The 22,188-nt window shown below is 43.0% G+C and overlaps 1 protein-coding gene across 3 annotated transcripts in view; it reads left to right on the top strand.

The window, feature by feature from the left end:
• The window catches only part of LYST (lysosomal trafficking regulator), a 511,246-nt gene that overhangs the window by 390,398 nt on the left and 98,660 nt on the right, over positions 1 to 22,188 (top strand). For all 3 annotated transcript variants that reach the window (XM_072141114.1, XM_072141113.1, XM_072141115.1), the window contains exons 38-40: positions 354 to 598; positions 16,599 to 16,665; positions 18,866 to 19,022. In XM_072141114.1, coding sequence (XP_071997215.1) covers positions 354 to 598; positions 16,599 to 16,665; positions 18,866 to 19,022 — 469 coding nt within the window. The remainder of the gene's footprint in view (positions 1 to 353; positions 599 to 16,598; positions 16,666 to 18,865; positions 19,023 to 22,188) is intronic.

Here is a 22,188-nt window from a genome sequence, read left to right as displayed (position 1 = left end):
TGCAGAGGTGCAGTTAGTGTAGGAAGAGGGCTCACAGGCTGAGCCCTCTTCCCACCACAGTCGTGTGAAAACCACATGACAGTGACAACTAAATACTGGCTGTAGTTTTCCTATCCTTAGTGGTAGTGTCCTATCTTTCTATGTGGACGGTGTGTTGGAATGGTTTATCATCCCTGGTTGGCAGGACATAATGACACACAAATGCACACATGCAGAGGGAAATGTTATGGGTTTTCAAGGACGGGATCCTGGTGGTCGGGAAATGTTAAATAATGGTAGGCAAAATATAATGTGAGAATTAGTTTCATATTCATTCATTTCATATTCTAAAAATATTATGTTTTCTCTTTAAGGTTCGAGATGATGTGTACCAGAACATATTGACCAATAATCTTCCTAATCTGTTGGAGTATGGAAACATTACAGCTCTGACACAGCTTTGGTGTTCAGGACAGATAACAAACTTTGAATATCTTACTCACTTGAACAAACATGCTGGACGATCCTTTAATGACCTCATGCAATATCCTGTTTTTCCTTTCATACTCCGTGATTACACAAGTGAAACACTTGACCTTAGCAGCACCTTCATATACAGGTAACAACATTTTAAATCTATTCTTGGCTTCATGTACAGCTATTAATTAGACAACATACATGTTCTCAATATTTAAAGCGTGTTTGCCAGGTTTGCTAAGCTACTATATTTGAACAAAAAAGATTTTGGGAGAAATGCTTAAAGCGTAACTAAACTAACTTTCAAAAAACTTTTTTTTTAAAGCTTGAGTCCCAATTGTAAAAAACTCCATTAACTTTATTCATGACTTTTCTAGTGTTTGTGGCATGCTTTAATGTGAAAGTACACATGACATACTTATAGAGCATGTTTCTTCCATTGCTAGCAGAGATCAGTACTCTTTCTATATAAACTCTGTATGTGGCAAGCAAGCTTATGACATGGCCATAACTATTCATACACTTTGATTCATTATTGAGTAGAACAGCCATGATTCTTCTTGGAATCACTTTCCTGCAAATTTTGGGGTCTTCTGCCATTCTTTCTTGCAGATCCTCTCTTGGATTTAAGTCAAGGCTCTGGCTGGAGCAATCAAGAATGGCCACAGAGTTGTTCTGAGGCCACTTCTTTGTTTGCAGTGTGCTTAGGGCCACAGTCTTGTCAAAAGGTAAATCTTAAGTCGAGCCCAGAGCTCTTTGGAAAAGGTTTTCATCTAGGGTATCTCTGTAGTTTACCGCGTTCATCTTTCCATTTATAGTAACCAGTCGTCCTGTCCCTGCAGCTGCATCCCCGACCCATAGCATGATGCTGCCACCACCATGTTGTGATTGTACTTGGCAGGTGGTGAGTAGTGCCTGGTTTTCTCCACAAGTACTGATTAGAATTAGCACTAAAAAGTTTGATCTTTGTCTCATCAGAGAATCTTATTTCTTACATTATGGAAGTCCTTCGTGTGTTTATTTGCAAACTGTATGCAGGCTTTTTATATGTCTTGCATATCGTCGACAGACTCTGCCATAAAGCCCCACTGGAGGAGGGCTACAGTGATATTTAACTTTGTGGAACTTTCTCCTATCTATTAGGGTTTTTCTTTACCCCTCTCTGCAAGGCTGCAGGGCTCTTCGCCTCTGAAATTCCATTTCCATTAGTCCACCATGACGGCCCACCTGGAGGATGCCCCTTGACCTCTGTAGGCGCAGGAAGAAGAGAGGTTAGAAGTTCCCTCCCCGCATCCTCCCGCCAGTGATTCCAAAATAACCACACTTGAGGAGGATACAACAGTTTTATTAGTACGGTATGTTATAATCACATACAAAGTTTCATCCGCAAACCTAGACAGCAAAAACTTTACTTTAGGGTGGGTTATATATAGGCCGTCATGGTGGACTAATGGAAATGGAATTACCCCATGACGGCCCACCTGGAGATTTACAAAATAAGTAAGGATTTAGGGAGGGATTACTGCTTGCAGAACCTTGCGTCCGAAAGCTATGTCCTTTGAAGATGGTAAATCCAGTCTGTAATGCTTTGAGAATATAGAAGGGGTGGACCACATAAGGATATCGCCGTCTTCAGCCATCTAGCAATTGTTGCCTTTGAAGCCTTCCTCCCCTTGTTTTTCCCCTGAAATTGGATAAAGAGGTTATGATCCATACGCCAAGGCTCCTTAACTTTTATGTACCTGATAACAGAGCGTCTTACGGCCAAAGAGTTCCATTCATGTTCTCTCTCAGAGGACGGATTTTCACAAAAGGAGGGGAGTATAATCTCCTGGTTCCTGTGGAAGTTAGAATTTACTTTAGGAACAAAGTTAGGATCTAACATAATAGGAAAGTCCTTGAGATCTTAAGTAGCTGGATTCAGGATCCAGGCTGCAAGCTGTAACCTCCCCGGGTTCGGATGATGTATCAGACCCTGTGATAACAGGTCCCGTGACATCGGGAGAATTATTGGATCCTGCTGTGACATCCTTTTTAATAGCGGGTACCAGCTTTTCTTCACCCAGTTCGGACAGATGAATATAGTTCTCGTTTTCTCCTGACTTATCTTTCCCAGGACTCTGGCGATCAGGGGTATAGGGGGGAAGGCATAGGCTAGGGGAACGATCCAGGGAAGAGAGAACTTTTTCTAGCGAAAAGTAGTGATGGCACTTGGTGTTCCTTCTCGTAGCAAATAGGTCTATCTGAGGATTTCCCCAGCGGGATACCAGGTTGTGGAAGACTTCTTCTTTCAGACACCACTCGTTTGGGAGAATTTTCTTCCTGCTGAGAAAATCGGCTTTTATATTCTCTGAACCTTTTAGGTGAGTGGCTGATATCGACAGGACGTGATCCTCTGCCCACGAAAATATTCGCTGAGTTAGAGCGCTCAGAAGCGGAGATCTGGTTCCCCCTTGTCTTTTTATATAAGATACGGTTGTTATGTTGTCTGATAAAATCAGAAGATGATGGTGGGCTAAGAGAGATAGGTTTGAGCTAAGGGCCTCCCATACTGCACGCAGTACCCGATAATTGGAAGACCTTCTGGCCACCTCGTCTGTCCAGGTACCCTGGGAGAAATGATGAGGCATTACTGCGCCCCATCCCTTCTGACTTGCGTCTGTTTGAATAGACACGTATGGATTGTTTGTCCAGAATATCCCTCTTTTCGGGTTTTTCTATTCCAACCACCATAGGAGATCTTCTTTTACCGCAGGGTGAATCAGGACCTTTTTGTCTAGATTTTCCTGTCTTTTGTTCCAAGACTTCAAGATCCACCTCTGAAGGATCCGGGAGTGTGCCTGACACCAGGCCACTGAGGAGATACACGCCGTCAAGGATCCCAGAACCTTCATGGCTTCTCTGATTGAGATCATGGATCTTCTCCTGAACCTCGCTATATGTTTCCTGATATGTACGGCCTTTTCCTGTGGAAGGAATGACATTTGGTAACTCGAGTTCAGATTTACACCCAGAAACTTTCTTATCGTGGCTGGCAAGAGTTCTGATTTTTGATAATTTATTATCCAACCCAGATGGTTTCTATCGTGAAATTTCTTGATGAAATTAAATTCTCTAGGTCTTTGCCAATAATAAGTAAATCGTCCAAGTAGGGAACAATAAGTACATCTCATTGCTGGAGAAATGCCACTACCTCTACCATCACCTTGGTGAAGGTTCTTGGGCTGAGGATATGCCTAAGGGAAGTGAAGTGTAGAGCCCCCTGGAGATAAGACCGAAAACCTTAAGAATTTCTGTGAAAGTGGGTGAATAGGCACATGATAATATGCATCTTTTAGATTTATAGTGCACATTAACGCATCTCTGTGAATGATGTGTGTGGCAGATCTTACCGACTCCATCCGGAATTTCCTGTAGATGATGAAGTCGTTGAGGCGCTTCAAGTTCACAGTCGATCAGTTTGCACCGTTTGGTTACTTCACCAAGAAAGGAGAAGAATAAAATCCAGATTGTTCCTGATCTTTTGGAACACGAGTCACTACCCCTGCTGATAACAAAGACAACACTTCTTGCCAGATCAAAATGTGGGATGTAAAGAAGAATATGGTGCTATATATCTCGTAGGAGGAAGACTGATACATTCAATTCTGTATCCATTGAGTAGTATATCCAAAACCCAGGGATTTGAAGTAACTTCTGTCCACTTCTCTCTGAATTTTAACAACCCTCCTACCCTGGTGTCATTGTTTTCTATTTCTATTCCTATCTGTGGGAGTGGAGAAGAGAACCCCCCTTCCTATACCTCCTTTTGGATAGCTCCAGCGCTCCCTCTTTCCTTTGTCTCTGTCTTTTTGGTTTTTCAGTCCCGAAAGGGCAGTTTCCTTTGCGTTGGTTTTTCTGGAAACCCCTTCTTCTTGTCTGAGGCTCTCTCAAGTATCGTATCCAGCTCTGGTCCAAACACAAACTCCCCAGAGAAGGGTAGGCTGCACAATTTTGCTTTTGATCGCATGTCCCCACTCCACTGTTTTAACCACAGTGCTCTTCTGGTTGAATTAGTAAGAGCTCCTTCTTTGGAAGAAAACAGAATCCCTTCTGCAGCGGGATTCCGCTAGGAAGGCTGTTGCTGACTTAAGTAACAGAAGATTTTCCAGGATAGTTGCTCTCGGTGTTCCTTCCTTAATGTGAGATTCTAGCTCATTGAGCCAGTAGAGTAGGTTCCTTGCTACGGAAGTGCCAGGTTTGATTTAAAGTTTAGCATCAACGTCTCCCAGGCCTTTCTTAATAAGGAATCCGATTTTCGATCCATAGGATCTTTTAGCTGCGCTGAATCCTTCGAATGGGAGGTCCGTTTTTTTCACAATCTTTGTGACTTGAACGTCTACCTTGGGACAGGAATCTCATAGCTTTGATTCCTCCGGTTCAAACATTAACCGCTTCCTGAAGTTTTTGGACAAAACTATCGTTTTCTCCGGTTCACGCCATTCCTCAGATACGAGCTCCTTTAGAATATCGTTTAAAGGAAATAACCTCTGACGTTTTGCTTTTAGACTACCAAACAATTCCTCTTCCTTGGGAGGAAGAACATCTCTAGGGTCTGTCTGATGGCTTTCAGAAGATTGTCCAACTCCTCTAGTTGGAACAGGTGTCTTGAATCTACAGTTTTAACTGACTCCTGCGAGTCTGTCGGATCATCACCTTCAAACATAGAACATGAAGGAACCTCAGAATCTTCCCCTTCCTCAGATAGCGATGAGTCGGGTTCAATTCTCACTTTTTTACTTGGGGAAAGTCTAGATGTAGCCGCGGCTGCTGAAGACATTACTATTTCTTCAAGTTCATCCAGGAAAGAAGTTTTTTCTTCTTTCATAAAGTTATCTATACAGGTTTTGCATATTGGTTTCCTGTAAGATTCGGGCATAGAATGAAAACACATATTGCATTTCTTTACTCTGTTTACTCTGCTTTTCTCTGTTTTTTTCTGGTTTTTCAGGCCTACTAGCCTTATCCCCTTTATCCTCCTTGCCTTTTCCCCTAGACCCCTGGTCTTTTTCCTAAAAGGCAATAGGAGGATAATAAGTGACCCGATCTTTTACATAACGTAAAACCATTTCCTGCACAATTTACCGCACTTACTGAGACTGGAGGGTGCAGGAAAGTCAGGTATGCTTCATCAGCCATAACGAGATACCAAAGCGCAGGAGACACGAGAACCGGCAGTAATCCACAGAGATCTTAGACCTAAGATCAACGTGACTAGCCCGCTTTAAATACCTTAATGGGGAGCCCATCCCCCATTGAAGAGGCTAATGCTGGCCTTCCCAGCTTCCAGAGATGCTTTGCGCCTTTTTTGGCGCCACTTCGGGTCGCGGCCGGAAGTTGTCATTCGACCTCGAGGACGCCGGGATATGTAGGTTTTCTTCGGCCGCCGCACGTACAACCTCCAGATCGCAGTGCGGCGGCCCGGACTGGATGGCAGCCAGCAGGGAAGGCCGAAGCCGACCGAGGACCCCAGCCCGCCCGGATCTCTTGACCTGACCTCAACAGGGACAGGAAGAAACCTGGTGGGAGGATGCGGGGAGGGAACTTTTAACCTCTCCTCTTCCTGTCCCTGCAGAGGTCAAGGGGCATCCTCCAGGTGGGCTGTCATGGGGGACGAAGTGGAAATAAGCCTATTGTGATTTTGTTTCTGATGCTTATATTAATAATAATCTTTATGTATATAGCGCCATCATATTCCGTAGCATTTTCCAAAATCACACGGGACATATACAATTATAATATATTAAAGAGTACAAGCAGCGAGTTAGGGCCCAGATCACAAGAACTTACAGTCTATGAGAACGAGGGGTGGACACAAAAGTTTATGGGCACAAGAGGTATAAGATGATAAAGATGATAGACAGAGGTGCTATACATTGAGATATTTATATACACTCAACGGCCACTTTATTAGGTACACCTGTCCAACTGCTCATTAACACTTAATTTCTAATCAGCCAATCACATGGCGGCAACTCAGTGCATTTTGGCATGTAGACATGGTCAAGACAATCTCCTGCAGTTCAAACCGAGCATCAGTATGGGGAAGAAAGGTGATTTGAGTGCCTTTGAACGTGGCATGGTTGTTGGTGCCAGGGCTGGTCTGAGTATTTCAGAAACTGCTGATCTACTGGGATTTTCACGCACAACCATCTCTAGGGTTTACAGAGAATGGTCCGAAAAAGAAAAAACATCCAGTGAGAGGCAGTTCTGTGGGCGGAAATGCCTTGTTGATGCCAGAGGTCAGAGGAGAATGGGCAGACTGGTTCGAGCTGATAGAAAGGCAACAGTGACTCAAATCGCCACCCGTTACAACCAAGGTAGGCAAAAGAGCATCTCTGAACACACAGTACGTCGAACTTTGAGGCAGATGGGCTACAGCAGCAGAAGATCACACCGGGTGCCACTCCTTTCAGCTAAGAACAGGAAACTGAGGCTACAATTTGCACAAGCTCATGGAAATTGGACAGTAGAAGATTGGAAAAACGTTGCCTGGTCTGATGAGTCTCGATTTCTGCTGCAACATTCGGATGGTAGGGTCAGAATTTGGCGTCAACAACATGAAAGCATGGATCCATCCTGCCTTGTATCAACGGTTCAGGCTGGTGGTGGTGGTGTCATGGTGTGGGGAATATTTTCTTGGCACTCTTTGGGCCCCTTGGTACCAATTCAGCATCGTTGCAACGCCACAGCCTACCTGAGTATTGTTGCTGACCATGTCCATCCCTTTATGACCACAATGTACCCAACATCTGATGGCTACTTTCAGCAGGATAATGCGCCATGTCATAAAGCTCGAATCATCTCAGACTGGTTTCTTGAACATGACAATGAGTTCACTGTACTCAAATGTCCTCCACAGTCACCAGATCTCAATCCAATAGAGCATCTTTGGGATGTGGTGGAACGGGAGATTCGCATCATGGATGTGTAGCCGACAAATCTGCGGCAACTGTGTGATGCCATCATGTCAATATGGACCAAAATCTCTGAGGAATAATTCCAGCACCTTGTTGAATCTATGCCACGAGGAATTGAGGCAGTTCTGAAGGCAAAAGGGGGTCCAACCCGTTACTAGCATGGTGTACCTAATAAAGTGGCCGGTAAGTGTATGTGATTGATAAGCAAGTAAATAGAAAGAGCGGATACAGATATGAGTAGTGCAAACAGCACTTGACACTTTTCACATTCTGTGCTCACAGACTGGTCATGGCAAGAGTGTTTCAGCCCTAAGATAGATGAAGTTGAGTGATAGATAGATGCAGTGGCGTAACTAGGAGAGCTTGGACCCCATAGCATATTTCCGCACGGGGCCACCCTTCACCTCCAAAAAAAAATTATACATATTGGTACAGACACATTTATACAATCACACACATTTACGCACTCATGTACACACATTTATGTTATATACACACATAAAGTTTTAAACTCATACACTAATTTTTATATGCTTATATATACTTATACCCACACATTTATATACTCATATATACATTTATATAATAATACATAGGGTTTATACAAACTCATACAGTATATACAATATATAAACATCCATATATTTAAACACACATACTGTATATTAATTAAACACAAGAGTTGGAGCGGCACCGTGCGGAAAATCGTAGGGTGCAGGTCTTCGTAGGGGTCCTACTGGATGTCTGAACCTAGCAGCATCTGTCTTCCTATGGACCACTTGGTACCTTTCCAGAGACCCCCAGCATGTGTCCCGTCTAGAGCATCTGAGTCCCACCACCAGAACATGGTCGCATGGAGTCTCGGGGTTTGCCCTTAAACCAGATGGCCGAAGTACAATCAGACAACTCGTGCGCATGTCCCGCACATTACGTGTTGAACCTATATGGATTATTTCAATAACCCGGTCAGACTGCGTTTTTTGAGTAGATGCTCTATTGTTGTGTATGTACCATTTATGTAACACTTGAACACTTTATCAATATGCACTTTAGACGGATGGTTCCGCCTCTTATTTCCTCACACAAACGACATCACGTTGGTATCCATGGTAACACGTGCTCCGACTTTATAGCTGTATAAATTTCTCTTTTTAGTGATTTTATGTCTGAGTGAATATTTAATATGTATTGTGCACTGCTACAAAGGATGATTTTGTAATATATTTAGTCCTTTGAATGTAAACTGTTTGTATTCATTATCACACATGTTGGTGATTGCATCACCGCCTATTTAAGTCAGCTGATCGCTGACACACTATGCTTGAGAATGTCTTTATGGAAAAGACGAAACGTCGCATCCCTGGTAGAATAAACATCACTATTTTCACTTAACTTCTTTGGAGTGCTGCTTCATCTGTTTATCTGGTACTACCCATACTGTATATTAAATTTGCACACACACACTGTATAATACATACACATATACATACAATGTACACTCGCCCTTTATACACATACATGCAGTATAAAACACAAAATATAAATACATAGGGGGTCATTTATCATATGCTGTACGCTCAGCGTATGACAGACCCGCCGCTGTTCCAGTTCAGCTGGATACATGAAGAGGCAAAGTCATGGACAGGGCTTTGCGTAGAAATAAACACATCAGGCAAATTTACACATGTGAAAATTCACCAGAAGCAGGGATTGCGCAGGCCCCGAGACAGGAATGCCCCTTTCCAGCCCACTCCTTGTCAGCCACAACCCACTGGCGAGACAATGGCGAATTGGGGAAAATAATCACAAATGCTAGCTATAAGAAAGCATTTGCGATTGTTTCAGGGCTTCTACGCCTCCTGTACGGTGTATACATATAGCATATATATACATACATACAGCATATACAAACAGTATACATGACCTGCACTCTCTTTACACCCTCTTTCTCTGTCTCTAAACGCTTCCTGACTGAAATGAAGTTATCAGAGACGGAGATTCCCGAGAAATAGCTGCTGGAAGGGGATTGGTGCACACTTGCGGTAATGGACCAATCACAGCGATCGCTGACCGTGTCAGTAAGCCCCCTGCTTTCGCAGCCAGCCATGTTCGTGTCTCTGTACCCTCGGCACTCAGAGCTGTCACCCCATTTGTGCAATCAGTACATGTACGTGCTAGGGCACCACATTTCCAGATGTGCATGTACGTCTGATTGCTCTATGAGGCTAAAGAGGAAGCCGAGATGGTAAACATTTGCAGGATGATATGTAACCATATATACAGGGCAGAATCGAAGTTTGAATTAGAGTAAGACATGTTCATTTGGATGATGAACTACGCATACTAGGAGCATCTGGAGAATTTTTATAGTCCAGGATAACCCTTTAATTAAACCTTATCTCAAATTACTTGGCCCCCTGCCAGCAGCATGTGGGGAGTCCTGGGGGGCAGCCTGTGTCTCAGTTTCCTCGATGACTTCTATGCAATGGCGTAACGAATGGGCCCGCAACTGCCAACTGGCAAATATGGGCCCATTTGTAGAGATACATAAACAATTACATGTGTGTCTTAAGACAAAGATATAATGTATAACCCCACCGACAAATATGCGCCCACTCACTCCAATGGCGCACACTATGCTCTGGCGCCAGCGCAATGACATCATCACGCCGCTACGCGGGTCATAGTTTGTTTTCACACACAGCGCTGGGCCGCATCTCTATCTGCGCTGCTGCAGTGGAGGGCCAGACAGAAGACGGAGCAGCAGGATAAACTGAGTCGTGGAAGTGAGTAGTGAGGTGCAGGACATCATAAAGAATGTCGGGCGTACGTTTCACTTACCATACCAGCAAGTGACATTCTTGGATCTCAACATCTTTGTCCATAACCAACAAATTCATACTAACACTCATCGCAAATCCATTTCAGGAAATACCATCTTGCATGCTCACAGTTTACACCCAAAACACACCATTGCAGCAAAACCTCAGATTACCATCAGGAAGTTAACAATATTAAAAATAGGTTAAAACGCAGAGGTTATTCCCAGTGGCAGTTACACAGAGCAGAAAATATAGTGACACGTAAAGACAGGAATATACTTTTGGAAACCACAAATCGAAACAAAGAACGTAGTGACAGAAATAAACCTACAGTGGTAGTACAATATAGCCCTCAATTTAATGAAATCAAACATATAATTCAGAAAAACGTACCCATATTAACACAAGATGACACACTTGCGCAAATTTTGATAGAGGGCTGCAGTGTAGTATCCCGTCGAGCTACCACAATAGGTAACATTATTTTACCCAGTTTTCCCATTCGAAAAGACACCAAACAGAACTGGTCACGACACAAGGGTTTTTACACCTGTGGTTCACATCCTTGCAAGACCTGTAACTATGTTTTCCCTACCAAAAACTTTTTTAACCATGACAACACACAGGAACATCAAATTGATTCTTACATCAATTGCAATAGTGAAAATGTCATATATATTATTGAATGTATCCAATGTAACAAAAAATATATAGGGGCCACAAAAAAAAAAATCAAAACCAGATTTCTTGAACATCTGGGAGACATAGGCAAAAAGACGGTTCCCCTGGAACATAAAAGGGCAATATCAGGAGCATCCAGACATTTCAACGATATCCACAGGGGTAAAACAGAGTTCCTGAGAGCCTATGCCATTGAAAAAATTTATCCCAACAAACGAGGAGGCAGTACCCATAAACGCCTCATGGATCGAGAGGCGTATTGGATCTTCCACCTACATTCCAGATTCCCTTTTGGTCTAAATTACAGAAATGAATTTATGTTTCATTACAGAGATTAACTCTTTCTTATTGTTCCCTCCATGCTGTTCATCTAGCATATTTATACAATCTCTATACATCACTTTAACAATATCACCAGATATTCATCATACATATTACATCTCATATAAAATAAAAAATAAAAATATGAACAGCTATTCATACTTATACTCGGGAATCTATTTCTCTTTATTTTTCTTTCTTTGCTTCAGAATAGTCAAATAATTGTTTCTTTTTGTTTTACTTGTTTTTAACAATTATGACAAACCAAGGGGTCATGTCACTAATAATGTTATCACACAAAAAAGCCAAAGTCAATTTTTATTGAGGCTATCATTGCAAGTACGAGATAAGTGATCATTTATATTGAGTACAATAACGTCAAGACACATAGTTAATACATAACCATCTTGTATTTGCTTACCCCCTTGTTGTTGGGTTGTCACCTTTTAACTTCACTATGTAACATTTAGATTCCACTACTCCACATTTTTGAACGCTGTGAGAATCTATCCCCTTTTTTTCCATTTCACTGTTTTCGGCTTCCGGTTGCCATTACATATAACATTCACACAGCGTCCAAAGTACTTGCCATGACTAAGAGTGTCGGATGACACTAGAAACGCGTTGGCCGGAGTAGGCTAACCCATACTATTTGCTGTTCTGTTGTGCTGTGACTACGACGGTAGTCGTATTTTTATCACAAATTTTTCTCTGATTCGGACTACAGGTCCATAATAAAGCTAAAAAGTTTTTTTTACCATCCGGATGCAGCACGCTGGATTATTTCTCCTTCCTTCAAGTCATCATAAAGAAAAGGCTGGGGGTGCGATGGGGCTGACTGCTGGGCATTTTACATTACGGTGGGGTAACTGGCTGCTTGGCATTTTACAGTGGGGGGGGTAGCTGGCTGCTCTGTATTTTAAAGAGGGGGGGTAACTGGCTGCTGGGCATTTTACAGTGGCGGGGGTTATTGGCTGCTGAGCATTTTACATAGGGGGTAACTGGCTGCTGGGCATTTTATAGATGGGGTAACTTGCTGCTGGGCATTTTATAGAGGGGAGTAACTGGCTGCTAGGCATTTTATAGAGAGAGGGGTAACTAGCTGCTGGGCATTTTATAAAGGGGGTATCTGGCTGCTGGGCATTTTATAAAGGGGGTAATTGGTTGCTGGGCATTTTATAGAGGGGGTAACTGCCTGCTTGGCATTTTATAAAGGGGATAACTGGCAGTTGAGCATTTTATAGAGGGGGTAACTGGCTGCTGGGCATTTTATAAACTGGGTAACTGGCTTCTGGGCATTTTATAAAGGGGGTAATTGGTTGCTGGGCATTTTATAGAGGGGGTAACTGCCTGCTTGGCATTTTATAAAGGGGATAACTGGCAGTTGAGCATTTTATAGAGGGGGTAACTGGCTGCTGGGCATTTTATAAACTGGGTAACTGGCTTCTGGGCATTTTATAAAGGGGGTAACTGGCTGCTGGGCATTTTATAAAGTGGGTAACTGGCTGCTGGGCATTTTATAAAGGGGGTAACTGGCTGTAGACATGATTGGATCATGTCTACATTCTATCCAGTTTAATATATTACAGGATGCATAACCCGCACTGCACTACCCACGGCAGAAGTTCTTTCTTCTATTGTATAAATGGATAATATCTCCAACTTCTCTTGGTCTCCAGTCACCAAAGCCCCATTTTCAAACTATAGGGCTCCAATATGCTCTGACCTATTTTATTTGCATTGATATGCTTAAAAAATTTGTTAGGATTTGTTTTGCTATCTTTGGCCACCTGTCTTTCATTTTTACTCAATACTTAGCCTTCAGGCTAATTTTCCCCTAATAAACACTGGTGGCGGATCTTAATATAAGGCCCGCATGTTGTATGCCCCCCCCCCCCATTTTGTTTAGTAGTGTTTGGGAAACTGCTATCCTTTCTTGCATCCAAGAAGGAAAGGCCCAATAGTGATGTATTGAATAGGGTGGATATCAACAGGGCCCAAGGCTTACGACACAACAATAACCCCTGTGAAGGAAACCGTGACGTTTCGGACTCCAAATGGTACGCAGGGTCACTTATTTATCCTTTTTTGACATTCCCAGAATGCACAGGTTCTGAGAGGCACAGGAAGTGAATTAAAGTTGTCCATACATCTTCCGGATATGGCACAACAATAAATCGCAACCCTGAATGACTATAAGGCCCCTTTCACTAGCCTCAGTGAAACAGAACCTTATCAACAAAACTGCCGCCAGTTTTCCTTTATTATAAGCCTGGTCCGTAATGGGATTGTACAGGGTGAGGAACCAACCCGGTAGCATGTATGTAACTGAAACACGAACGTTGGGGTTTATGGATCGAGATAAGAACAACACAGGTTAAAATTTATTTTTAACCCCTTCCCGTCGCTTGCCATAATATTATAGCGCACATCAACAAAGACATGAGCACGGCCACAAATGAGTAGGTTGAGGAAAGGGAAGGGCTGACAGGTGACATCACTCAAATGGGCTGCAGATAGCTTCAAGTACCTTGGAATTAACCTTCCGGTGGTACTATCCAAGCTGTACCTGCTAAATTTCCCGTCTGTACTTCAAAACATCCAAAGAGACTGCTCTAGATGGTCCAAGGGACTGTTTTCCTGGTTTGGGAAATGCGCTATTTTCAAAATGAACATCCTTCCACGTCTCTTATATTTATTCCAGGCCATCCCCATCCACTTGCCCACAGCCGCCTTCCGCTCTCTGAACGGCCTGCAACATGGCTTTGTTTGGGAGGGCAAACCGGCGAGAATCAGTTGCGCAACCTTATTTAGTCCTAAAAGATCGGGTGGTTTGGGGCTCCCTGACCTTCGGAATTACTATAATGCAGCACACGTGGCGAGGGTTCTTGACTGGTGCTGCAATCAGAGTTCTATACCCTGGATCCAACTAGAAAAGTCCTTCACTCAAACACCCCTACATGTTTTACCTTGGTTGGTTCCTTACCCTTGAAACGCCATCCCACTATTAGCCCTACATTGTCGATATGCCAATCTAAGTTAGTCTGAGAGAAATTGCTGCTACTGAAATCTCCTCCTACCCCTTTTCTTGGTAATCCCGATTTCCTGCCTGGTTGTGAATAACTAGTCTTCCAACTTGACATCTTTACCCCATTGTGAACAGTACACAACAGAGAAAACCTCCTTTGAGTGCCTATGTGGCAACACAACTGGCCTGAGACGCACACTATCTTCATCTTACTCATGCTTCCTGTCAATCCCAAATGACCCAGGTCCTCTTTACCTCCAGCGTTGGGAGGAAGACCTAGACATCTCACTGACTGACGAGCAAAAGGACAGGATCTATGAACTCTGCCACTATGCAACGATCAGTTCTCGCTACCAGGAAGCAGGTTACAAATTATTGGCAAGATGGTACAGAGTTCCCACTAGGATACACACGATTTTCCCTCAAGTCTTTGATATCTGCTGGAGATGTGGCGAGGAGGAGGGCTCTTTCCTACATATGTTCTGGTCCTGCAGAGTTCTATCACAGGCTCGGCCTGGGAAATGTAATATCCCGCTTGTGCGGAGAGTCGATCGTATTGTAACCAGCCCTCTTCCTCCTCCACCATTGTGCCATGTCTGCACAGCGATACAAGAAATCTCTTGTTCGTTTCCACATCATTGCTGCGAGGGCCTGCATCCCACTTTTATGGAAGCAAACTGTACCACCGACGATGGCTATGTGGACAGCGAAAGTGAAGGACCTGATGTATATGGAAAATCTCACCTCCTCTGTTCATGCACACATGATAAGTTTCTCAAAACATGGCAACCCTGGATCCATTTTATGCTATCTCCTGAATACAGGGAGCTACTGTAAAGCATTGCGTGACCATCGTTCCTCTTGGTCGAGACATCCCCGCCCCCCTCCCTTTCCCCTTACCCCCCTCTTTTATCACTACTCTCTTCCTCCCCCTGCATCTTTACCGCCTCTTCCCTGCAAAATGCAGAACTTTTATTTCCCTCCCCTTTTCCTTCTCTGCTTATTATTTTTCGTGCCCCTGGCAGGCCACTATGGGACCACGGGGGCCTACTGTGCTAGCTCTCCCCTCGCTGGAGAATAATAGACGGATGGACAGGCAGATTCAACGTTATTTGCACAATTTCTGATTCCAAACCTTACAATGACTTGTGGAAACCTTTTTCAGAGTTATATCCCTTGGTCATTACCCTTCCTGTGTTACTTAGCTCTGAGATTTTCCTCTACTTGACAGCTTCTGCTCTGTAAACACTATGTGAACTCATGTTATTGTAATCTGTTCTGCTGTTCGTCAAATAAAGGAAATTATAAACAGGTGACATCACTTTTTCTCTCCATGTGCCCAGGCTCATTTACATAATAAAAAAGATGATTTTAAAATGATTAACATATAAAGTGACTAGATAAAAGCTGAGATGGAATCCTCCTGACCTGCTCCAACAGGTAGTGTTGACAGGACTAGTGACAGAGACCTGACAGGTGTCCTTTGACTTATTTTATTAGGACGTTAGGAGGCTTACAGTTCGAACATTGATTCTCTTTTAGTAAATTTCAGATTCAATTTTCATAAGGCTTTTCGAAGTTCTAATAGTAGGGCAGTGAAAACCTCAAAACGAGTGAATGGGAGGACCTATGGTATTGTTAAAGGAAACATTAGCAGATTTCACTAATAAACCTATAAAAAAATAGTTCCTATAGCACTAAACTTACTTGTGCCCACACTGTTTTTAGCTAAAAATGCATGTTTTGTATCCCCAGAAAATGAACTTTGTAAGCCTACCAAGGACCCTAACAGAAGTAGCAGCAAGTCCCAATGGCATGTGTGGCAGTGTATCTCGCATCTCATTTCATCCAGCAAGTCCCTTGTCCCTCTTCCCTTTCAGCAGATTAGCCATACTATGCTCTGCACTGCTTAAGAGAGGGGAGGGGGAAAGAAGACATAAAGTGAGAGATACACTCCGTCACATGAATAACACACGCCATTGGGACTCACTTCTCCTTTTGGCAGGGTTCCAGGTAGGCTTGCAAAGTTAATTTTCTGGGGATTGGAACTGTGTGGGTTTTTTTTTTTTAGGTAAAACTGTGTGGACACAAGTTGGTATAGTGCTAAGGGAACTCGTTATTGGGCTCATTAGTGAAAATCTGGTGACAGGTTCCCTTTAAGTAGTTGTTGTTTATTTTCTTTTATATTCTTTCTTTGCATGTTGTTGATGATAAGCTTCCATTTGTAAGTAATTGTGGAGTAATTTCAATAACATTATATTAAAGAATTGTTAAATATTCACCAATATGATTTATTTTTTATACACTTGACTTTTTTTTTGTCTTCTGAAGGAATCTTGTGAAACCTATTGCTGTTCAATCAAAAGAGAAGGAAGATCGCTATATAGATAATTACAAGGTATTTATGTAAACTCTAAAACTTTCTAATTAAATTGTTAGTTTGTGTTCAGTAGTTATTATGTGAACGTACTGCTCCAAACAAACTGGTATCAGAGGTTTTTAAAAATAGTGCCTGAATAAAAGGGGGTGGGGTATAAAAGTAACAGAGGTTTGCCAATGACACACGATCAAAAGCAGCAGTTGTAGGTTGTGCCCTATATATACTAACAAAGGCTGAAATATTTTGATACATTCTAAACACATTCTTGGTAGATCTTCTCTATGTTAAATTGGACATATCAATTCCAAATTAGGCTGCATCCCGCAGCAGTGGCATATTGTATAAATAAGTACCACATTTATGTACTATCCATCTAATTAGTTAGAGCTCAAGTCTGCATGGGCATCAAAAGTTTGGAACAAATGAATATCCTGATGTATTCTCCAAGGAACTTTTAACAACCGAATCTACTACATCTAATTGAATGTTGGCACTGTACTCCCTTTAGCATACCCTATACTCCCACAGTACAAAGAACTGCCTGAGGCGTGCCAGTGATGTCTCATTCAGGTCAATACTACAGCCAATCACAGGCCTTAGTAATGTCCCCCGCACAAATACACATAAAATTAACAGGCACTGTTGTTAAACATGAGGCAGGGAGAGATGGCATCATGCACTCTTCCAGCATCTTTCCAGTTGTTCGGTGTCTTACAAATCATTTTGTGTGCGATCAAAACATCTCAAACTTGAATTTTCCCATCCTTAATACTTCTCTTCCAATCTTCCTCTGTCCAATGCCTGTGTTATTTTGTATTATATTTGAATGTTTGAATGTTTTTGTTTACTCTGTAAAATTTCGGGGGAAAAAAGGAATAAAAAAATTAAAAAAGCATTATACAAAAAAACAAGCAGGTCAGCTCAGTTAGGGGAATTGTACATAGGTTCAAATACATCAGTTCCTCTTGTTACAGCTTGTCGCATGGGACAGTCAAGTGTCGGAAGAAGGCACTGGGCAAGGGGGAGACAAGGTTACAGATTTAAGGTCAGAAGTGTCAAAGGTAGTTCATTACAAGAAAATGGTCTTGAGAGAGCTGCAGTCTCTATTTGGAAAATTTTATTTTGCTTACTGAGTCATGCTGATGGGGAGGATCTTTTCCTGAAGGTTGGCAACGGCTATTGTGTGTGCGACATTGCTGCAACATGTTCGTATAGAAAACACAGTGGAGCTTTGATAGTCTGATAATGGGTCAGGTGGTGGAGTGTTTAGATTGCAAACTATTCACGAATGACATTTGTGGGCTAGGTTTTGGGGCCTTCTACTAAAGTTACTGGAATGGTAAGGAACATGACACTGGTTGAAATATTCCCCATAGTGTTTTTTTTTAAATTAAGGTGATATTCCATTGCGGCAACATGAGTGCTGTGATTGCCATCAACAATTTGCAAGCATCCTCGGAGCTGGTTGTGTGACTGTTGCACAATTTTGTTTTGAGATGTTTGGGGAATATGTGGGTGACTGCAGTGCATGTGCCCGGTGGTGTTCAGAATGTTATTGCAGATGCGCTCTCTTGATTCCAGTGGAATCAGTTTTGGTTCTCATATTTAATTGGATTGCGGCAGCAGATCTCTAGCAGCATGCCGTGGCACAAGTTTTTGGCCAGTTTGGCATTTGGGCTGAAGCTGCCAAGTGAAGGAGACAACAAATGCTTTCCTGGTACAGCAAGCTGTAAAAGGTTACCAAAAAGACAAGGAAGTTCAGACAACATCACACTGGTACTGGTGAGCTTTAGTTCAGTGCTGCATCAGGTGTGCAATTTTTTACCTGAAGGACTGTTATTTCAGCTGGGTTTTTAAATAGTATTTGCGGGACACTGGGAGCGCCGGAGCAGGTGAGTACACAATAATTTTTTTTAAAAGCTGCTTAGAATATAAGGCAGAATCCAAATTAGAAAGCTCAACAGTGCAGTAAGCGTATGGCAAATCTCTCACTCCCCCCTCTTTTCTCCATCCTGCTATGTGCTACGCCCAGGATCTGGTCCGGACAAGCACATATCCACATGAGGCCTTAGGCTGTGTTTTCATTGTCATTTGTTGTCATTTTACTATCTTTTTTTTTTTACCACAATGGTGGTAAAACACAAAGTTTTTAATGTCTATGAAGTGTATCTGAGACTGACTTAAATTTTAACCAAACAAACTGCTTTTCTGCTTTCAGTATTTGGAAGATGAGTATTGCAAAGCAGACAGAGAGGATGATCCAATGCCTCCAGTACAGCCATATCATTATGGATCCCATTACTCAAACAGTGGTACTGTGCTTCACTTTTTGGTCAGATTGCCTCCTTTCACCAAAATGTTCCTTGCTTATCAAGGTAAGTTTCTGTACACAATCTGCTCTTTCATTTAATTTTTAACAATTTAAGTATGTTTTGAATCATCATCAAAAATAATTATTTAGGAATTGACTAAAATACTATGATTTTCACGTTGGATGTCCAGGGGCATCACTAACTTTTTGTACATTTCAGATGGGGAATCTTTGAAGCAGTTTGTTCAATTGTGTGAAGAGTTCTTACCTTATTCATGCTTATTCAATTTTTGCAGCTACCGTATATATTCGAGTATAAGCTGACCCGAGTCTAAGCAGAGACCCCTAATTTTACCACCAAAACGGGGAAAAACTACTGACTCGAGTATAAGCCGAGGGTGGGAAATGCATTGATCAACCCCCCCCCCCAGTATATAGCCAGCAAGCCCCCAGTAGTATATAGTCAGCCAGCTCCCAGTAGCATACAGCCTGACAGCCCCTAGTAGTATACAGTCACCAGCCCTCAGTAGTGTACAGCCAGCCTGCGGCCATGTAGTATACAGCCTGCCAGCCCCCATGTAGTATACAGCATCCCCTAGTAGTATACTGCCTACCCCCATGTAGTATGCAGCATCCCCTAGTAGTATACAGCCTGCCCCCATGTAGTATACAGCAGCCCCTAGTAGTATACAGCCTTGCCCCCATGTAGTATACAGCAGCCCCTAGTAGTATACAGCCTACCCCCATGTAGTATGCGGCCTTCCCCCATGTAGTATACAGCATCCCCTATTAGCATACAGCCTGCCCCCGTGTAGTATACAGCCTGCCCCCGTGTAGTATACAGCCTGCCCCCGTGTAGTATACAGCCTACCCCCGTGTTGTATGCAGCATCCCCTAGTAGTATACAGCCTGCCCCCATGTAGTATACAGCAGCCCCTAGTAGTATACAGCCTACCCCCATGTAGTATGCAGCATCCCCTAGTAGTATACAGCCTGCCCCTATGTAGTATACAGCAGCCCCTAGAAGTATACTGCCTGCCCCCATGTAATATACAGCAGCCCCTAGTAGTATACTGCCTGCCCGTTTGTAGTATAAAGCCTGCCCCCATGTAGTGTACAGCCTGCCCCCATGTAGTGTACATGTCTCCCTCATGAATTTGGTTCACACTAGTGTTAATCAAATACAGGCAGTCCCCGGGTTACGTACAAGATAGGGTCTGGAGGTTTGTTCTTAAGTTGAATTTGTATGTAAGTCGAAACTGTATATTTTATAATTGTAGATCCAGACAAAAAAAATTTTGGCCCCAGTGACAATTGGAGTTTAAACATTTTTTGCTTTAATGGGACCAAGGATTAGCAATAAAGCTTCATTACAGACACCTTACAGCTGATCATTGCAGCCTGGGACTATAGCAAAGCATTCAGAAAGCTTCACCAGAGGTCAGAGGGGTCTGTCTGTAACTATGGGTTGTCTGTAAGTCGGGTGTCCTTAAGTAGGGGACCGCCTGTACACTGGTCCATTTTACAAACATATGAACATCACAACAGCACAATTGTTTGTATTTTTGTATTTTTTTTTTTTTGATTTTTGGTTTTGATTTTTCACGTTTTCACAAGCACATGATAAATTAATAATGGTATAAGTAGTGACTTTTTTCTTACCATTTATGTATATATACAATCCCATTATACTACAATTGTATTGGCTTTCTATGTATATTTCATGCCATCATAGGTTTACCCTTAGCACACACTGTAATAATGTTTTGTTGCCCTGTTATGTATACTCACCTTTAGCGATCTTCAATATATCCTGTTCCCACACTCTATGCCAGAACCTAAGACGGCGGGCGATGCGCATCTCTCCGGCGCATGCACGGATTCCGGCGACGGACCCGGACTTCCGGTTAGCGATGACGCGCATGTATGCGCGTCACTCGCTCTCCGGAACTCGGGCCCGTCTTCCGGTTGCGTGCCTGTGGACCGGAGCGATGCGCCACTAATACACACCTGCCTTATTCATTCATCTTAGGTAAGCGACTCCACCATTGGTTCATATCGGTCAGCTGGCCATGAGTGTGAGGGTAGATATATCCTCCCCCCGCCTTGCCACAGCACACACCCCCTTGAGGAAGCGACGGCGAAACGCGCGTCGGGGTGCTGTGGTGGTGGTCTGGGGCTAATCTGGTCTGAGGCACAGGTATATTACTTTGACATTGTGTCTGATTTGATATTGAGTTTATATTTTCTGTGCCCGGTATAGCCCTTATTTTCATACTTATGGATTGATGTTGTATACTATTATGACGTGGTACTTTTTACTATGGTTAATAGACTGACCACCACCATGCTGTTTGTTTTTGTGGTTTTAATGTGTATGTTTTTAATGTCCAATTTTTGATTGTCTATATGAATTAATAAAGGTGTATATTTTGAATTTATTTTTGGTACTTGTAGTATGACGTGTGATCTCATATGTTTTTTGTTGGTATTTATCCCATGTAGTGTACAGCCTGCCCCCATGTAGTGTACAGCCTGCCCCCATGTAGTGTACTGCCTGCCTCCATGTAGTATACAGCAGCCCCTAGTAGTATACTGCCTGCCCCCATGTAGTATACAGCAGCCCCTAGTAATATACTGCCTGCCCCCATGTAGTATACAGCAGCCCCTAGTAGTATACTGCCTGCCCCCATGTAGTATACAGCAGCCCCTAGTAGTATACTGCCTGCCCCCATGTAGTATACAGCAGCCCCTAATAGTGTACTGCCTGCCCCCAAGTAGTATACAGCAGCCCCTAGTAGTATACAGCCTGCCCCCACAGCCCTTTAAAAAATAAACTTGTGTACTCATCCTCCGATGTCGGCGTGGCTCCCCGATGTCAGCGCGGCTCACTGATGTCCCCGATGTCAGCGCGTCCCGTCTTCTTTCTTCACCGCGGCTCCTCTTCTTTCTTTCAGCATGGATGCGGCCATGTTTTCTTCTAGCAGGTGCATACTATGACGCGGCCGCTGCTGACGTCATAGTATGCGCGGCCAGGAAGAAAACATGGACGCGTCCATGACAGAAGAAAGAAGAGGAGCCGCAGAGAAGATAGAAGACGGGACGTGCTGACATCGGGGACATCGGGGAGACGCGCTGACATCGGAGGGTGAGTATGTAAGTTTTTTTAAGTGGGAAATTTTTTTAAATAGACTTGTGTATAAGCCGAGGGGAAGTTTTTCAGCACATTT

The sequence above is a fragment of the Engystomops pustulosus genome, chromosome 3, assembly GCF_040894005.1.
Source record: "Engystomops pustulosus chromosome 3, aEngPut4.maternal, whole genome shotgun sequence".
NCBI classification, from domain to species: domain Eukaryota; kingdom Metazoa; phylum Chordata; class Amphibia; order Anura; family Leptodactylidae; genus Engystomops; species Engystomops pustulosus.
Note: the sequence above shows the minus strand (reverse complement) of the source record. Positions and strands in the feature narration are given on the sequence as shown.